This window comes from Perissodus microlepis, chromosome 18 (assembly GCF_051167445.1).
Source record: "Perissodus microlepis isolate ML-2025 ecotype Zambia chromosome 18, ASM5116744v1, whole genome shotgun sequence".
Taxonomy (NCBI): Eukaryota; Metazoa; Chordata; class Actinopteri; order Cichliformes; family Cichlidae; genus Perissodus; species Perissodus microlepis.
In genome coordinates this window covers 34,883,937-34,903,579 of record NC_140478.1, presented here as the reverse complement: position 1 = coordinate 34,903,579, position 19,643 = coordinate 34,883,937, and the positions used below count along the sequence as shown (strand labels likewise).

General features: G+C 40.1%; 1 protein-coding gene across 1 annotated transcript; it reads right to left on the bottom strand.

Moving 5' to 3' along the window:
• Window positions 1–12,030: 12,030 nt before the first annotated feature.
• On the bottom strand, window positions 12,031–19,643 carry LOC146368783 (STARD3 N-terminal-like protein). Its single transcript, XM_084913292.1, has 8 exons — window positions 19,457–19,643; window positions 15,880–15,957; window positions 15,667–15,744; window positions 15,279–15,332; window positions 14,608–14,725; window positions 13,943–14,038; window positions 13,003–13,070; window positions 12,031–12,922 (listed from the first exon to the last, which is right to left on the bottom strand). The coding sequence occupies exons 1-7, from the start codon at window positions 19,607–19,609 to the stop codon at window positions 13,006–13,008; spliced, it is 642 nt and encodes a 213-aa protein (XP_084769418.1). The 5' UTR covers window positions 19,610–19,643; the 3' UTR covers window positions 12,031–12,922; window positions 13,003–13,005.

Below are 19,643 nucleotides of genomic sequence, written 5' to 3'. Positions count from 1 at the left end.
AATACCTGCCGTTATCTAAAGACACATCTGCTTACCTGTATCTTTTGCTTGTTTCTCCTTTTCTGTTTTTTTCTAAACCGAGGACCCGATGGCTTTGACCTTTTCTTGTCCATTTTTGTCCATCAGCAATTTTGCACTCCAGTATCAACACCTAATAGACCTACACCTTGTATAGGTTTCCCCCCCTGGGGTGGGGGGTTATTCCAAGAAGATATTGTCTTTCTCTCATATATAACATAGCGAGCCAGGGTCAACAACGTCAGATTAGAAAGGTATAGTAATCATCCACAACTATTTTCATTTGCGGATGATAAAGGATTCAAAAAGCCCGTATGACAGAGAATATGCATCTTCTTTTTGTTTTCATATTTTAATTTATATTTAATTGTGTTGTGGTTTGCAGTGTTTTGTGTTGTTTCACTTTAAATTTGTTTAAAAGAAAAAGCTGAAAATTTAAATAGTTAAAAGTTGAAATGTAAATAGTTGGTTTTTGTATTATATGATTTATTTATTACATTTTATGTGGAGTGAATAAACAAAAGTATATTTACGGTGGCCCCGAGAGACAAAAACATGTACAAAACACAACGGAAGTGCTCCAGGATGCTAGGGGCAATGTTGAGCTTTGTACGTGATTTGTCTCTAGGGGCCACCGTATATATTTATATGTAAACATATATAAATAAAACCAGAATTTTTTTTTTACATTATTAATTCCTTTTGTGCATAATTTCATATTTTTGTTGATAATAAATTAATTAAAGCAACAAAACAACCTGAAGAGCCGGTTAGGAGCTGAAAGAGCCGAAATTTTTTAGTAAAGTTGCACTGTCATGGTGAGGCAAAGTGTTTTATGTGAGTGCGTGTTATGAACGGCTTTAAAATAAATGCATTTTCTTAAAGAACAAAACGGGGTTTGAGTTCAAGTTACGACAGACTGTCGCTACTTCTAAATGGAACGCAGCCTTCCTACGGCGGACAGCTAATAACAGGAATCGGACGCGCGGTCCACCCTAGTCCACGGCAACCACCATAGCAACCACCTAGCATGAGCTTAAAAACACATTCTGTCTTCATAACTATCAAAAACGTGAAATGATTTGCAAAGTGTGAAGGTGTTACGGCTGCAGAGAGCTATGGCGGTATCTTTGGAAGCTGTTTACACAGCTAATAATATACATGTAACCATGGAGACAGAGTCAGTCACGTGAGGTAGCGGTGCACGTTTACTAGTGAATAAGGTGATTGTGTGCACAGCGTCCACACGCTGCACAGGGTAAAGACATTACTTCAATATGTTTTCATATTTATATATATTTACTTCTGTTGTCCATCACCTCAGGTTCCTCATTACAGTTTCAGCATACAGATGTGCACTGTCGAAATATGAACACATTCAAAAAAATAAAGTTGTTTACAAACATTCATGTCTCAGGACAAGAAGACCACAACAGCTTCTGTTCCACTGCTATATAGTAGCGGTTTTTGATACGGGCGACACGGGCGGTTGCCCGGGGCGGCATCGTGGTGGGGGGCAGATTCACGGGCATCGGCAATGCTGAGTATTGCAGCATCGACAGCGATCAACTCGAAGGAAAAATGACGACGGAGGCAAAAATGTTCTTAATATTTTGGGAACTTTATTACACATGGCAAAACTTTCCTCACGGGTGCCATTTTCGTTGTGGTACACCTTTCTTCTTCCCAGGGGCGTGATGACGCAGCATCCGCGCTCCCACAATGAAACAGCGCCTCCCCGTGGTGACAACCAAAACACTGTACAACATGAGTACACACAATGAATATCTCAACACCCCCTCTTGTACTCAGGTTGCTGGAATCCAAGAAAAGTTGTACAATAAACGATAAACAGTTGTACAATCTCTACCACACTTCCTTTTTTCTTTTTCTCTCTTTTTTTTTTCTTCTTCTTTTTAAGCACCAAACATAATGTCAGCAAACTTAGCAAGTTTTAGCTTAGAAACAGGTTTGGTCATAACATCTGCAACCATTTCTTCAGTGGTGCAATATAACAGACACATTTTCCCTTCATTTACAATGGACCTTACAAAATGATATTTAATGTCCACATGTTTGCACCTCTGTCGGCTCACAGGGTTTTTAGCCAGGGCAATTGTTCCCTGGTTGTCCTCGTACACTATTGTTTGAGTGTATCTGTAGTCATCTATACCTTTCAAAAGCTGTTCTAAATATATACACTCTTGCATTGTGGAAGCCAGAGCCATATACTCTGCTTCACAGGTAGAGAGCGCCACAGTGGGCTGTTTCTTGGTCTTCCATGAAACTAAAGAACTGTTGTTACATAGATGTACACAGTAACCAGTAGTGCTGCGTCTGTCGGCAGTGTCACCTGCCCAGTCAGCATCACTGTAGGCCACTAGACCCAAATTTTCAACTTCTTATCTTTGGACCCTTTGAGATATCTCAACACATGTTTCACAGTTCCCCACTGTTCTTCCGTAGGCTCATGGAAATGTTGCGATAACTTGCTTACCACAAAACTCAGGTCAGGACGGGTACCTGATGCGAGGTATATAAGACTGCCTACAGCCTCTCTATACATCCTCACATCTCTTATCTTAGTAGCACCTTCTGTGTAACACAACTTCTGATCACAGGGAGTTTCTCTGGGTTTACAGTTCTGCATGTTAAACCTCATCAGTATCTTGTTGACATATGTTTCTTGTGACATTGTTACACATCCATCAGACTGAGTGAAATCAATACCCAGAAAATGCTTAAGTCTGCCCAAGTCTTTCATCTTAAATTTGACTGAAAGCATTTCTTTCACATCCTTCATTACCTTTTCATTGCCAGCAGCAATTATCAGGTCGTCCACCCAGATGATCATAATCACCATGCCATTTTTTGTCTCTTTGGTATAAACACAGTGGTCTGCTGGGTTTTGCCTGAAACTGTTCGCTGTTAGGTATTCATGCAAGATCCTATTCCAGTTACGACCAGATTGCTTTAACCCATACAAGGATTTTTGTAATCTACAGACTAGCCCTTCTCCCTCTTCATAACCGTCTGGCTGATCAATGTAGATTTCATAATCAATGGGAGCGTGTAAATACGCTGTCTTCACATCCATTTGATGGAGTAACAGGTTCTCCTGTGCTGCTTTCTGTAACAAAACTCTTATGCTGGTTAAATTGGCTGTTGGTGAGAATGTCTCTCCATAATCTATCCCCAACTGTTGGCTGTAACCCTTGGCTACGAACCTTGCCTTGTATCTGTCGTTTCCCTCAATGTCACTCTTAACGGAATAAACCCACTTCCCCCCCACTGTTTTCTTTCTCTTTGGCAAAGTGGTTAGGGTGAAAGTGTCATTTTCCCGTAACGAGTGAATTTCTTCATCCATGGCTTTGATCCAGTTCTTTGAGTTAGCTGATTCTATGGCTTCCTTAAATGTGTTTGGGACACCACACACTGCCCTGTAGCAGTAGTCTATGGTAGTGTGGATCTCATCGCTGCCACTGTTGGCAGCTACAAAGTCATTTAAATGTCCTGGTTTTCTTCTCTCCCTAATAGGATACCTTTTGTTGACAAATCCATCACTTGTCACACTTGTCCCTTTTCGTTCACGCTCATCAGGTATACCACTTTGTGGACTTTTGTCTGTCACAATAGGTTCTGGAACCTCCTCATTGTCCTTGTCACCTTTCTCTGAAGGTCTGTTAGCCATAGGCTGTCTTACTCTGCTACAGTCATCATTTAGTTCTCCCTCATCTGTCTGTGTTTGTCTTTCTACATTTACTTTGCTCACAAACTTAACAAGTCTATGTTTCTGAACTTTCTCAGTTTCGGGGTGGTAAACTAAGTAGGCGGGACTGTTCTTATCATAACCTACAAAGAAACCTTGGACACATTTTGAATCAAGTTTCCCCTTGTCCTGTTTGTATGCATAGCACACAGACCCAAATTTCTGCATCTTTGACAAGTCTGGCTTTTTACCTGTCAGCATTTGGTAGGGTTTTCTCCCTGTTCGCTTATTAAAGCATCTGTTCCGTGTTACAGCAGCAGTTTGAATGGCATAGTTCCATAGGCATTTCGGTAGCTGACTCTCAATTAGCATGCACTTGCCCATCTCGAAAAGAGTACGCCACCCCCTCTCGGCTGTACCGTTCTGATGGGGTGAGTACGGGGCTGATGTCTCATGCTTAATGCCATTTTTTCTTAACAGGGTTTGGAAATCTCTGCATGTGAACTCTGTCCCATTGTCTGATCTAATGCATTTTACATTGCCATATGGTGCAACATCCGCTAGAAATTTCTCTGTTGCCTGCACTGTATCAGTTTTCGTCTTCAGGAAATATAGAAACACTGAGTTTGAATAATCATCAGTGAATGACTGCACATATTTGTACCCATCAATAGATTCAGTGGCTATCGGACCTGCTAAATCTGTGTGTACCATTTGTAAAGGAGCCTTTGCTCTTGTATCAGGATCTCTGTTTCGGGTTTGTGCAAACTTTCCCTGGATACACACTTCACATTCCTGGTCAGGTCTATCGGTTCTCCCCTTAATCTGCATACTGTTAACCACACCTTGCAATCTTACTACATCTTCATAGTTGCAATGACCTAATATCTCATGCCATGCCTGTATGTCATGACAGGTGTTACACTTATCATTACCCTCAACTTCAGTCTGCAAATAGTACAACTTGCCATACACATGAATGTTAAAGTTAGTACCGTCTTTGTGGGTCAACATGTCCTGCCCTTGTTTAAAGGTGACTGTTGCTCCTAATGCAGTGGCTGACTTTACAGAGAATATGTTCTGGGGGTATGATGGAATAAACAGCGCATCTTTCAGCGTTGCTTTGCGTCGCTGGCCTGTATTGTCAATCAGGAACACCTCTGCGTCCCCCCTCTGTTGGGCGACGCCTCTGCACTGGGTACCGTCTGCCAGTTCTACGCTGTGTGACTCCGGTCTGAACGCGTTGTCGAAGCTCTTGAACTTGGCGATGCTGTTAATGATGTGTGAGGTAGCCCCAGTGTCCACCAACAGGCCTTTCTCCTCAATGCTGTATGCTGACTGCTGGACTTTGATGTCTACGCCCTTAATCCTGAAGGCATAATCCGGCGTTTCTGCTTTGGATCCGTTGCCGCTCTCATCTGCGACCTTCCGCGCGCCATCTTGTTTGTCTTTATGTCTACATGTGGTATCACTGTGTGTGCTGCTTTTGCAATGACTGCCCCACGTCCTCCGTCTGCACACTTTTGCTCGGTGGCCTTTTAGTCCACACTTGAAACACACAATGTCCACATCGCTCTTGTGTCTGCATTGTGCGCTGGATCTCGTGTGCTCACGCCCGGTTCTTCCTCCTGTTTTCATTACGTTGTCTCTACACTCCAATGCGCTTGACTTTTCAGTGTCTTCGAAACTCCGTAGCTTTGTTTTGAACTCAGCAAATGTCATATCGTCTTTATCGTGGGTAACGTGTATTGCAAATGGCTTAAAACTTTCAGGTAGTCCTTTTAAAACCATAGCAATCAATAATCCATCACCTAAAGTCTCACCCGCAGTGCTGTAATGGCGGCCTCTGCTCTGATGACATAGTCTGTGACAGTCTCTTCCCTCTTTTTCTGAAGCGATGTCAGCGTGGTGTACAGGTTGATGATTCGGGGCTTCCCCTTTCCAGCGTAGTAGTCCCTCAATATTTCTAATGCTCTTCTCCCATTATCAGGGGCATCTCTCATAATCAGTGAGAGGCTTTTATCGTCCAAAAATTGGATTAACTCGGCGTAAGCGTCAGCGTTCTTCTTACCGTCTGCTGCTACTTCAGCCTCACTGTTCGGTTCCTTCAGAACAGTGTCTTTTAATCCCAACAAGTGCAAATATCCTAGCACCTTAGTTTCCCAAAGTTCATACCTGGTCTCATCTCCGTCAAACGTGAGTCGAGGCAGCCTGCTTGCTCCTCGTTGATCCATGTTGCTATTTAGCTGTTAGCCCGCTATCCGTTGCGGCTCCGGATCTTCATGAGAAAAAACTCTTCTTCGAGTCGGCCCTGGGCCCATAACCTGTTGAGTATTGCAGCATCGACAGCGATCAACTCGAAGGAAAAATGACGACGGAGGCAAAAATGTTCTTAATATTTTGGGAACTTTATTACACATGGCAAAACTTTCCTCACGGGTGCCATTTTCGTTGTGGTACACCTTTCTTCTTCCCAGGGGCGTGATGACGCAGCATCCGCGCTCCCACAATGAAACAGCGCCTCCCCGTGGTGACAACCAAAACACTGTACAACATGAGTACACACAATGAATATCTCAACAGGCAAAAAAAAAAAACTACTCGTACTCATGCTGCCCCGACATCATGCCAGCGCATATCGGGAATGTCGTAGGCACCGATTGGGTTTGCTGGGGCCTGCTGCTTGCGGCACAGGGAGGAGAGGGCGGGGCGGCGGGTGATTCTCTGGCTGGCTGGAGCAGCATCTAATAACCAACTCGCAAAATAAAACAAAATTAAAACAAACCAACAAACATGAAAACACCAGACATTATGATACAGACTTATCATTTGCACCGATGTTCTTTCAAAATTCTATACACGAAAAGTGAGCGCGAAACCCCTCGGTGCGCCTGCTCGCTGCTGAAGTCAAAGTAAACTTTATTGTTATCTCCGCTACGTACAGTCCAGTATATAGAGAGACGAGGCTCCAGTTACAGCAGTGCAAGTAAACAAACAATATATATAAGAAGAGTAAGAAAATAAATATACACTTTAGGACTCGGGGTATAGGGATCAATAACAACTGTTATTGTTATTAAAATTTACAGTTTGATGATTTAAAATCTCACACACAACCCGTCGAAAGGGGCGGTGGGCCCTGCTGCTTCCAAACAGAGCAGATTTCATTCATAATGTTGTAAATCCAAGCCCATTATGTATTCATGATTTGAACCCTGGGTTGTACAAAATCCCAGAAATAAACCTTAGACAAAGTGAATCTGTGAACTAAGGAGTAGGTCTCTTTCGAGGATGCCAATGTTCACATTTTGGACAGAGAGGACAGATGGTTTGAAAGAGGAGTGAAAGAAGCCATCTATGTCCACTGTGAGCGACCATCTTTGAACAGAGGCGGGGGTTTACGACACCAACTCTCTGCCATCTATAATCCAGTTTTGAGATCCCTTCCCAGACGCCTTAACGCCCACTCACATCCTGGGCCATCTGACCTCAGGAATTCGCATGATAAGGTGGGGCCAGGTTTCACAATGAACACACCCGAAACTCTGGCTGATTGGGACCCACACCCGCTTTCACACCTTAGCTCAGGCGATTAGAGGATCATCAGGGGGTCCTTTTGTCCCTCTGTTGGGGGATACTCCCACTAGGTTTATATCTGGGACTCTCCACCATTTGACCTTAGAACTGAAGAAGCTTCTCGGATGAGAGGTGAAACGTCTTCAAGTAACTTAAAGAAGTCCAGACGCTTTTCTTTGCAAGCTCCTTTGACTACGATGACCTGGATGACTGAGAACCTTCACAGACATAAGGAGTAGGTCTGTTAGATCATGTTGTGGTGATCCTCGGGTTGGGGGATGGGTGTTCATACTGGAGCGCAAAATTAAAACCAAGATGGACAAGAAAAAAAGCCATCAGGTCCTCAGTTTAGAAAAAAGAGAAAACAAGAGGAGGAGAAACGAGCAAAAGATACAGGTAAGCAGATGTGTCATTGGATAATGGCAGGTCATCCTGAAACAATCAGAATCAGAATACTTTATTAATCCCTAAGGAAATTATGTGGGTTACAGTTGCTCCAAGAAGAAATGGTAAAAATAGTAACAGTAACAGACTAAACTCCAAACAATACCTTATGTGACAGATTTTACACATTTAAGAAATAGCACTAATATATACAGATCACTCAGTTATAAATATCAAGGATTAACAGAGGTGATTATAAATAAATATCAAGAAAATTAGTGAGAATATTCCAGAAAAGAGCGTGTGTTCAGCACAATATTAATTAGTCATTGTCAATTCTTTATTTGTCCTGTTCTCATTGTATGGCGAACTACGATGGCTGTTTGGTAGCCGTTTGCATAGTATGCATACTCTCTCTCTCTTCATGTATGTGTGTGTTTCTCTGGTGAAATTCAGTATGGTTCCAACAAGTTTTATGTTAATGTACAATCCATAATGTGTGTGTGTGTGTGTGTGTAGGTGGGGGGGGGGGGGGGGGGGCATAGGGAGTGTTTAGTGACAGGCTAGGACCGCCACTGCCCGTCACTAAACCATCTTTTATCAATTACTAACAACAAACGTAGGGTCTTGATCTAGAGTCAATGCAAGAGCATAGGAAAAAAAGTACCACTTTAAACCTGCTTTCTTCTGGTTGGCTGCCCCTCACAAACAGTAGGTTTGAGCAGGAGGGGGTGGGGCTTTGGTCTCACACCCAGAGTGGTGTTGCCTGAGATGACAATAGTAGGGACTTCCCAGCTCACTCACTTAAATATTCACCATTAAAACAGCAGACATTTAACGGCAAGTAAGGATAACAGCTCGACTTTAAAAGACGTGAAGCACCAGTTTGAACCTCAGACGTTGTTTTTTCTTTTGGCAGTTTGGTGTAACAGATTTAGTCGTTAAAGGTCAGAATAAATTTTGCTCCATTTATTATGACATTTAAAAAATATAATATTAAACTCAAAAGGAGAGTATTCACTGAGCTCTTACACAAAGAAGAAGCAGAGTCGTTTTTTGGTAGACGTGTTCTGATCGTGTTCTGTGAAGGAAAAGTTGCACAACTGCTACTAAATGCACTGAAAAGCAAGCAGTCACCGTATTTGGAAAGTTTTCAACAAGAAGTCTCAACAAAAATAAGTAAAAATGACCAATCTGAAGAAAACACAACCCAATAACAGAAAATTTAGACCTTTTTTTTTCTTGTTTGTTTTGATTTTAAAGGTAACAATTAAGCCATATTTAAAGCTTGTTTTAAAATTAGTTAGTGGTTAAAGTAGTTAAATTTTTGATTTAGCAGCCCAGTGGAAGCAAATAAACACCATGACTTTTATGTTTTTAATTCTACTTTACACTAAACAAACTGTGGAACTGAAGTGCTACTTAACAGTGATGAAAGCTCAAAAAGTAACAAGTTTAATTCCTAAAATGTTTTAATAGTTTTGCAATAAATCAATAAATGAATAGTATTAGTAAAAGTAAATTAATAACATTTGTCGGACACTGTCAGTGCGCACAGTGATGGGACAAACTTCTTTTTTTGATCCCGAAAATAATTTTGCTCCAAATTTTTTGGATTCTTTTAAATCCAGAGATTACATTTACAAAGGAAATATTTTTGAACCTGTACCACCATGTAAGCCATGTTTGTGTTTTGTATATAAACAGTTTGATGAGGATTTGCTTCCACTGTGGCTGCAGGCCAAAACTTTTCTCCTCAGTCTAGAAACGGTGAGGGCATTTCTGAGCTTTAGGAACAGAAATATAAATTTAGATCAGTGCCGGAGCTTCTTTCCTCTTGGCTCTCTGTTTACAGCTCGTTACACATCTGTGTTTGTTTTTCCCTCTGAAAACTCAAACCTCACATAACCAGCCGTGCAGGTGGTGTCAGTATTTCATCCTCCTGCTTCAGGATTTTACCACATTGAGTCGTTTACCTCCGTGTGTTGCTTCATATGTGGCATCATTTCCAGACTGTGACTACAGACAAAGACTGAATCTTTACGAGCTCCTTCAGGCAGATGTAGGTTTTACCTTCTTCTTCTTCTTCTTTTTTTTAAAGAAAAAAAAAACAATCAGTATTGTATTTATTTCCAAACAGTGTTTTTGAATGACTGAACGATCGCACTGATGAGAGGCAACATGTAGATTTGTGGATGCACTGTTTACAGATGCCTTGGTTACTTGACTTCTGTCAATAAAAATGTGAAGAAAAAAATTAATAAAAGAGAATTACAGAAACTGCTGCTTTGTGTTTCTTCTTCTGTCTGCAGTCGTTTATCTGCCGCGTTCCCTCCAGCTGGTTTATCTTAACAGGAATTGAAACAGAAGAATAACAATTAAAAACAACCCATTGAGCACATGTGGTTTTATACATTTTTTATATATTAGATTTCTGTGGTTTGCAGTTCTTTAGATGTTATTCTGGGTTCTTATGTGACCTGGATGAGTCACTGGTAGCTTCTTGGAAAGTTCACCTCTCCGTTGTTCACTGGAGCCCCAAAGCCTTACAAACATTTGCAGACTAATAGATGCCAATAACTTTGTTTGTAATTTTTCTCACAAGTTTTCTTGAGCGTCTTTAAATCGTGGTGTGATGTTTGTTTTTCTGAGCTTTTAGCTTGCTTCACTTTGACAGACAGGTTCTGTTTGAGTGATTTCTGGATTTCTAACGAAATCATCATTTATAAAACACTTTTTTACTTACTTGGGTTATTCTTATCTAATATTAAAATTAGTTTGATCTTAAAATACAGGCCATATTACAGAGAAATGGAAACTAGAACTAAATATTATTATCACTGATAATGTATGGGAAGAGATGTGTCAAACTTGTCACAAGGGAATAAGTAGTCAATTATGGAGAGTTTGACTGGAAATTTAAAATTAGATTTTTTTTTAATACACCTCTTGTTATCTCCTCATATTGTAAGGAACCCAATGCAGAACTATGTTGGAGAAAATGTGGGGGAATAGGAGACGATTCACATATCTTTTGGGACTGTCCAATAATTCAAGGTTTCTGGATAAGAATCAAAGAAGAAACAGAGAAAATCCTACAAGTAAATACTGCACTGAACCCCACCATATTTCTCTTGGGAGTTATACCTAGAGAGAGGTATACCATAGATGAAAAATATATTCTGCAGATACTCTTACTGATAGCTAAGAAAAGGAAAACAAACAAACTCACCATCCATAACTCAATGGAAACAGAGACTGAAAAGAGTTCATACAATGGAAAGAATGACAGCAAGCCTGCAACTGAAGGTGGAGATCTTCCACCAGAGATGGATGTGTGGCCAGATACTTGGGTGAATGAACACGAACTTTGGAACATTGTAATATAAAGCTATAAATCTCCCCTACGACATGTCATTATATTAATCATGGTCTGTTTTTTTCCCTCTCTCTTAAATGGTCTTATGTCAGAGAATGTTAATATGTTGCTTGTTTTTTTGGTTATTGCCACAAAAATTACTAAATAAAAAGTCCCCCCAAAAATTAGTTTGATCTTATTTAATGAATAAAAAATGCATTAAATTAAACAAAGGTTGAGCTGTATTTTATGGATGGAGCATGTTGACAATGCTTGCTTAGCAAAAAACAAACAAACAAAACCCCCAAAAATTTAATCTAATCTAAACCCAAACTGAGATAAAAATAAAACATTTCAAGACATTGAACTTGGAAAACTAAACTAAAAATAGGGGGTAAATCTTTATTTTTAGTGATCTCTCTACTGATTTTCATAAATGTTCCCTCTGACATTTGGCCTCCATATAACAATAATAATTTAAAAGCCTAAAAGAAACTGAAACTACTAAAAACTAAACTGAAAGAAGAAAATTCACTCTGGAGACTAACTGACACTAAACTGACCTTAAAAAGTCAAAATGGAATGAAAAATAAAAACTAGAAAATTCGAAACTAATAACTCTAGTAAAAGGTCACCTCCGTCTTTTATCTACAGTCCATGTATTCAGTAGCATGTCTTCTTTAAAAATAAGGGTTAATCTTTATTTAATTCAATAAATGTAATTAATATATTACACACAATTAAAATAAAAGTCCCCCATTCAGAGTCTGTTCACCTTAATTAAGACTAGTAATTTGGCTTAAGAAAAATAGAGATGAAAAAGTTTTTTTAAAGGAATATTTTTTTTAATAAACAGCTGACATTACCTGAAACAAACTGATATTTTCACATTTTATTTATTCATAAGGCTAATTTATGTCTAAGTTCTTATTCTGTTGATCTCTTTAAGGTCGACGTTTGACATAAACAATTAAACAAAACCACATAACCTTTAACATTTTAATGATTCTGTTATACAGACGGGCTTTTCTTTAAAAAAGAAAAAAAAGAATAAACATCCACTGAGCTTGCAAAGCATGCATGAAGATATGTACATTTCCATTAGAACGTTTCCCCGCCCGTCACAGCAGCTTTCGAGAGCAGCGTCCCTTCTGTTCAGTGCACTAAACCCAAATCTCCGAGTGTACATGCTGCACGTTTATGGCTCGTTTTCTTTAACACACAATCCTTCACTCTCGTTTCAAAACAAACAGTATCGTTCACATCTCTATATGTTACCTTAATATTCTTTCATGCACATTTTTAAGACATTGAAGTAATCATAAACATCTCTAAGAGTTTGACTTTCTCTTTCTGCTACAGTCTGGTCTGCAGGCTCAATACTGGCTGAACAATCCTTTCTGTGGCATCCATGAGCTTATTTTCCTTTGCAGTGACACAACCGAAGCATAAGAAAATGATCACAGAATTATAAGTAAACATTATGCTGGAAATAAGACATTAACACTCTGTTTTTTAATTGAAAGTGTATATATATTTTTTTAAGTTTTAAAATGAATGTAATGTTTTGAATTATGGATGGATACTGATAAGGATGTAATGATTTATTTCTGATAAATCTCTTGTAAGGTCTCGAGTTCCTTAAAGGTGGAGAAACAAAACTCATACAGTAACCAGAGTTCATGACACTGAAACTTTTAAGTGGCACTTTCCCGGTCGCGGTGTACGTGCAGAAGGCTGATATCAGAACGTGAGCTGCATTTGTGGATATGAACAAATACAAACTAAAATGGCTGAAGGTGTAAGGCAGAAGTTTTCCCCTCAGTAGCACAACGCTGGAGGACCCAAAAATCCCTCCATGTTCAGGATCGGCGATCCTGTGGAGAAATAAAACAGCACATCAGACTAATACTGTGGATACGAATCCTGACTGACGTCTGTCATTACGTATTCTTACCTGTTAAGTCACTTGTGTAATGAGCCCTTTTTCAGGTTCGTGTTTATCATCCAGCTCCTCGTCAGAGTCTGAGCACGAAAGGGAAATCGGTCAGCGTTTTTATAGAAACACCACAGAAAATTTAGGATGATAAAAGAACGGTGGAGCCAGGATTTTAACTGCCAACCTTCAGATTAGAAGACGACCCCTCTGAACCCGGACGGCTCAGGTATTCATGCCAACTAAATGTATTATCCTTAAAGACATTAATGGCATCTACAACTGCTTAATAGCAGATGATGCCCTTCGCTCTTATTTTGAAAATTCAGCCACTGATAACCAGCCTGACAATTCCTGTCTTGTCAGGTTTCATCATTTTTAAATTTTCTTGTTTATTGACCTGTGTGAAACAACTGAGGCGCGCTTGTCTTAATCCGTCTGCAGGAGGCTGCAGGTTCAAAGCAGCTGCAGGAGTCTGGTGTGAGAATAAACCTTCACTTTTAATTCTTCACATTTTACAGAAACGGGAATTATTTTTGTATTTTGTGTTATCGACTGCAGCTCTGCTTCTGCTCTGGAGAGTGTCTGTGTCTGCAAAGGATGGGCCCACCCATTGTATGGAAGGCTCACTGCAGAGGCAGCTGAGTAATTGAATTATTTTCTAAGCAATAAGATGTCTGCAGATGAAAAAGCTCCTTTCACTGTGCAGTGAAACAAATACTGAAGGAGCTACGCCACTCATTTCTGGGTGTGAAGTGCAAAGCTGTAAATCTAAAAACTCTAACAATAATAATAATGACAATAAAATGAACTGTATATCTTCATATTTTGTGTCTGTACGCTCATTTAAATGGGAATGAAGAGTCAGAATCATCAGACTGAGCAGTCTGAAGGAGCGACAGCTGAAGCGAGTGTGTCGGGTGTGTTTGGGTTTGTCTGATGTCAGTGGGAGGAAACAGACCTGCCAAAGACTCTGGCGGAGAGTAGAACTGCCCATCAGATAAAGGACCTGGACCCAGGAGAGGAGCCCTACTTGTATCTATGATGGACCGATGTTCTGAAACACAGCAGGATGAAGGAAGCAGGAATAACTGCATCAGCAGGACATCAATGAGGTTAAAATAACATAACAGTGGTGAAATAACTTTCATTTATCAGGTGAGTAAACACATTTGCAGATGTTGTTCATGGCATATAATTATTAATAATTACAGGTAAACTACCTGTGAAATAGCAACAGGAAGCTGATGCATTACACTTTTTACTCTAACATTATAATAAATAATTATAATATTAACTTCTTATCCCATGATCTTTTATTTGAAATAAAACAACTGAATAAAATTACTCAGTATGTAGCTTTGAATGTTCACCAACAGGTGGCAGTGTTTCACCAGAGCGTCTGCTGCTGCTCTTTATCGTTTTCTTGTTTCTTTTTCATTCTCCACTCAGAGGCTCTTGAGTCATAGTACTTGTTTTTTCACATTCTTTTGCTAACTTAAAGGAAGGTTTTAAAAGGAACCTGTAAGGTAAACGATCTGTTGACAGAGATCACAGCAGCGACAGCAGCAGTACTGCAACAGTAATGAAGGTGCCTTTTTTATTATTAGCTCAATTGAGACTCACTGTTTTCGTCTTCGATCTCCTGAGGCAGGACCTTGAAGTCGAGCAGCCACGTTTCTATCCAGGCCAGAACGAAGGAGATGATGGGCAGCAGGTACCCAAAGGCCCCCTGACTCAGCAGCTACACAAGAAACACACACGTCCCAATATGAATACGTAATTCTACACAAAGCATACAAAATCTGACCATTTAAAATTTAGAAGGTGCAAAAACAAATATTTATTATTGTTAAGCAGCAGCAATTACAGGTTTTCCTGTACAGGAAGGAGATAGTTTGCTTCACTTCCTTAAATCCTCATGTATGCATCGCCATCGGGGAATATGGAGCAAAGACTGCAGAGGAAAATTAACTCCAACAACAAACTGTCCTCTAAGAGGTTTTTGTGTGTGGACATTGACACCAATACTAAAATAAATAAAGATATTATTAGAAGTAAAAAACTAAAGTCAGTGCAACATTTTTGTTACAAATAATGAAAATATTAGATGTTGTCAGGTTTCTTAGATCAAAGCTTTAAGTACCACCCTGTTTTCTGAGGTGCTGTTAAGGTGTGTGTGTGTGTGTGTGTGTGTGTGTGTGTGTGTGTGTGTGTGTGTGTGTGTGTGTGTGTGTGTGTGTGTAGGAGTGCACCCAGGAGTGCAGACAGTTAGGAATTGTAAAGCTTTTTCTTACCTTTGACAAAATAACTTTAGCAATCAGGAAAGCACAGCTGACTGCAGTGGTGATCTGCACAAAGACAGAAAACATCAGAAATGCTCATGCTCTTATTTTTGCTAATATTTTAAACAGAACCCCTTTTACCTGAAAACATCCTCATGTTAATGGTCTTTAACTCTCTAAATATACTGAATATAATGAAGTGAAATGGAAAATCACAGAATCACCCTGTAACAAACACTGATGCCCCCTGATGACATATTTAATGCACAGAAACAAGAATTAGTGCATCCTCCTGCCAGACACTTCACTGTGCACCCAACAATGTGAGCTCTTGCTGGGCAGCGCCCTCTGCTGGCGCAATTACAGAAACACTGTTGTGGCGTACAGCCTTAAAACCTACCGCGATGGCCCACCAGTGACGAAGCTTGCAGACAGCGTAGGCCAGGATGAGGACGGCAAACCTGAAAACTGCCAGCAGCTGAGGGAGGGGAGGAAGGTGAAGGTGGCACAGAAGGAGGAGAGAAACAAAAAGGAAGGAAAAAAATAGTGAAAAAAACCCCCACATAAAATAAATGATATAAAGTTGATCATTTAAAGCAAAAGAAAACCTTACAAAGATGTCGAAGAAGGAGGCGTGGTAGTCGTAGTGCAGGACTTCTTGTTCCAGCCGATTCTGAATGCCGCCGTTCACCTGACAAACACAAACAGCTCATCATGATAAATACTCTGAATGTTAAAGTTAACCCTGACACAACTGAGGCTAAAATGACCTGAGTGAGGCAGTTATATTTTTTGTTACTAGAGGAATATTTTTTGTAAGTTTATTCCATCTAAAATAATAATCATAAGTTTTAATACAACACAAAAAACATGAGAAGTTGTAGGATTCAAATAAACATTTGGGGTTAGGGCTGTGCGATGACCAAAATCTCATATCCTCATGTAAGACATTTCTCATCCTGATAACGATGTATATGACAAAAAAGGGCTTTTTATGTAAACTCTATGAATCTTGGGCAACCCGACTTGTGTGAAGCGTTTTCAGCTGGGTGTCGTGTACCTGGAGCCGAGTGTTTTGACCGGTGCATGAAACTATATGTAACGGCCACCATGTTCTTTGTATTTATTACACGGCGTGCTGCGAGGAAAAGCCTGTTCTAACGTTTGAGTCTAAGGTTTATTTTGAGCACCTGACGGCTCTTTTTTGCTTCTCATCTGTAAACTCTGTCAACAACCTTTCACGTGATTCTTGCGTAGGTGGTAGAAGAGGTTTGTCGTGTTTGAGTCTGTGGTGGGAACCGGTTTGCGGCATAATTTGCATAGTAGAGTTTTCTGGTCCGTGTCAGACTTTTCATAACCAAATCATGTCCATGCTACAGGGGCCGGCCCTCATTAGGAATAAGGTCCTCGTTTTGTTTCGACTAGTCCTTCTGTTTGGAGCTACCTGGTTCTGCCTCATATTCACTGGCCATGCTGGTATTCTCTGCGCCCCGATGGAAAAACGTTGCCGTAAACAGCTTATTTTGGAAACCACGAAACAAACGATAGCGTACAATTTGAAACGATGAGGACGACTGACAATAATGTAACTGCTTCCTCCCGATTAATGGTTAACAGACCTGTTTTTAACAGGTCAAATAAGATAAAATAGTAAAACATGTAAACAGGCAAACTGAGCAGGAACCGTATTAATGTGTGCACAAGATTAAAAAACTTTTTTTTTCTGTAGTTCATAAACTCTGTTTGTTTGTGGTATCTAAATGCACCCTTACAGGAATACGTTTGATAATTCTGCTGACTTTATCCATCTCTTATCGTGATGGCATTTTAGTAACATTTTTTACTAAATGTTCCTTCCGGCTTTTTTCAGATGTGACATTTACAGAAAAAGCAACAACGCTGAGTAACATCTTCAAAAAGGAGAGAGACAGAGTCCACTCGGCTTAATTAATGATTGCTGTCATCTAAGAAGATAAACATGTTCAGAATAAATTAAAACTTTCAGTCAAATACTGTAAACAGTTCAGAGTCCTGGAGGACACAAACACTGTTCCAACATGCTGGACACTTCAATACTGCAGCACGAGCCTGTAAATTCTCCATTAGTTTAAATCAGCAGACCCTGAGATCACGGTTCAAAGCAGAAAAAACAAAGATCGGCACCCTGCACATACTGCAGCATTTCAGTAACTAAAAACCAGAAAAGTTCCTGCAAGAGCTCCTCCTAAACTGCCACCATGATAAAAGAATAGAAACAAACAGATGTATGTTTTTGTTTTTATCTGGATGGGTTAACAACACTGCCGTTTGTTAAAGACAAGAAATTCTTTCCTTTTAAAACAAAGCCTGGATGTAATTTGATAAAGTTAGTTAGCTTTCTAACACTCATCCAGATGTTAGTGGTGGGGCAGTGCTGAGAAAGCACAAATAGTTTGGTTTGGTTAAAATAACCTGTAGCATTAATCTTATTGCATATTTTTTATAATCCATTTAAATAACTGTGGAGGAGGACAGTCTGGTGCAATCTGGCCGCTGCGTTGTATGACAGCGCACAGATCTAATCAGGTATATCAACGGGTATACCTTTTTAATCCATCTTAAAGGACGTTGCCATCTGCGACTGATTTACTTATGGACAATCCTGTGGCTCTTATTTTGAAAGTTCAGTGTCTATCTGCTCTACCTTTATTCTGTCATCACTACCACTACCACTACTCTGGTTATGATGCTATTCTGGGAGTTCTGTAGTTGCTTCTCCAGAGAGTGTCTCATCCAGCTGTCTGACTCCACCTAACTGGACTGAAGCCCTCAACAGAGTCCATCTGCAGAACCTGCACCATGTCAAGAACTGGCTTCTGTACCTCTATATGAAGCTCACCAAGAGCAGAACGAGGATAGCTGCCGCAAACTGATGTGTAAGACGGTGGATTTGGAGCTCAACCACCACTGGATGAGAGACTCACTGAAAAGGCAGCTGGTTTTATTACTCAATGATTTGTTGTTACAAAGATAAAAATTGTGAACAGGAAGAAGTAATGGTATAACTTCTCCCTTGTCACAAGAAGTCACCACAGCAGGTAGATGCCTTTCCTGAACCAAACCCAATGGGATAAGTGTCTCCTTCTGGGATCTTTCACCTGGTAGGCGAACCACTGTAAACCACGATACCAACTAAACCACTTGATAGTTTAGTTAAGAAAAAGTCTGTACAGATAAGGAACGTGCATTCTTCACCAGCTTTAAACCTTTGTTCACATGTAATGCCATATTCCACACTTTGCTATCAGTTGTGTACAAATCGGTGGCTACTCATGAGTTCCTCTGAACTTTCATACAACTGAGCTCAACAAACAATAACTGTCAGTCAGCAGAGGAAACTCATTTTTCCTCCAAAGTGATTTAGTGCATCAGAAATCTACGGTGTGTTTATTTTTGTTATTCAGTTCATCTGTGCCATATCGGACCGCAAGACCCTACAGCGGATAGTGGGAACAGCAGAGAAGATCATCGGGGTCTCTCTCCCCTCTATTGAGGACATCTACACTACACGCTGTATTCGCAAAGCCACCAGCATTGTGGCCGATCGGCTGGTCCTGGAGGAACGTTGTTTCGTTTCACTGTGAACTAAATGTATATGGTTGAAGTGACAATAAAAGCCAACTTGAAATTGAACTTGTGCGTCAAGCTGACTGCTGTTAATCGTACCGATCAGGCACAAAAGTAAAAGCAGATAGGAATGATGCTGTCAATCCGAAAGTCCACCACAAGCTGAAAGAAACAACTCTAAATGCTCTAAAAGAACAATAAATGTTTTTCCACAAAAAAGCAAAACCAAAGGCTCTGAGCCTGGCCTTTTAACGGCTTCACTTACTTTGGAGTTTTTTAAAAACTTCAATACTAGCGTTTTATCTTTCCTGACTTTGTTTAACTTTACTTTTAAATAACCCTTTAATCTCTGGGAAATAATAAAATCATCTTCAGTTTTAGTTTTTTCTTGAGCAAAATACATAGAAGACAGCAGATGCATCCAATAAATTTCTCCCGAGTAGGCTGACTCAGTCAAAAAGGCTCACTGTCTGGTGATATATCTTAATCTCGTGTGGTTTTACATTGCTGTAAAAACTTTATTACTACAGATATCTAATAAAAAAACAAAACTGCTGTCACAGCCACTACAAACACAGACTTACATTGAGTTCTATGATCCAGAGCATGGTGATGAACAAGAGGTCAAAGGTGACAAAGAGGCAGAAAGTCCTCCTCACATCCGAGATGCATTTCTTCTCTCCGATGTCGTACGCCTCCAATCTCACAGAAACGGCCGGGGAGTTGACAGACCCCATGCCTGTTCTGACAGGGATCTGTGAGTAGCTACCG

Excerpts from the sequence above, each read along its gene's own strand:
- LOC146368783 (XM_084913292.1), bottom strand. The coding sequence starts at position 19,609 with ATGGGGTCTGTCAACTCCCCGGCCGTTTCTGTGAGATTGGAGGCGTAC. Across the intron at positions 15,333-15,666 it reads GTCACTGGTGGGCCATCGCG|ATCACCACTGCAGTCAGCTG; the intron begins GTAGGTTTTAAG and ends GTCTTTGTGCAG. Across the intron at positions 14,039-14,607 it reads GGAGATCGAAGACGAAAACA|AACATCGGTCCATCATAGAT; the intron begins GTGAGTCTCAAT and ends GCTGTGTTTCAG.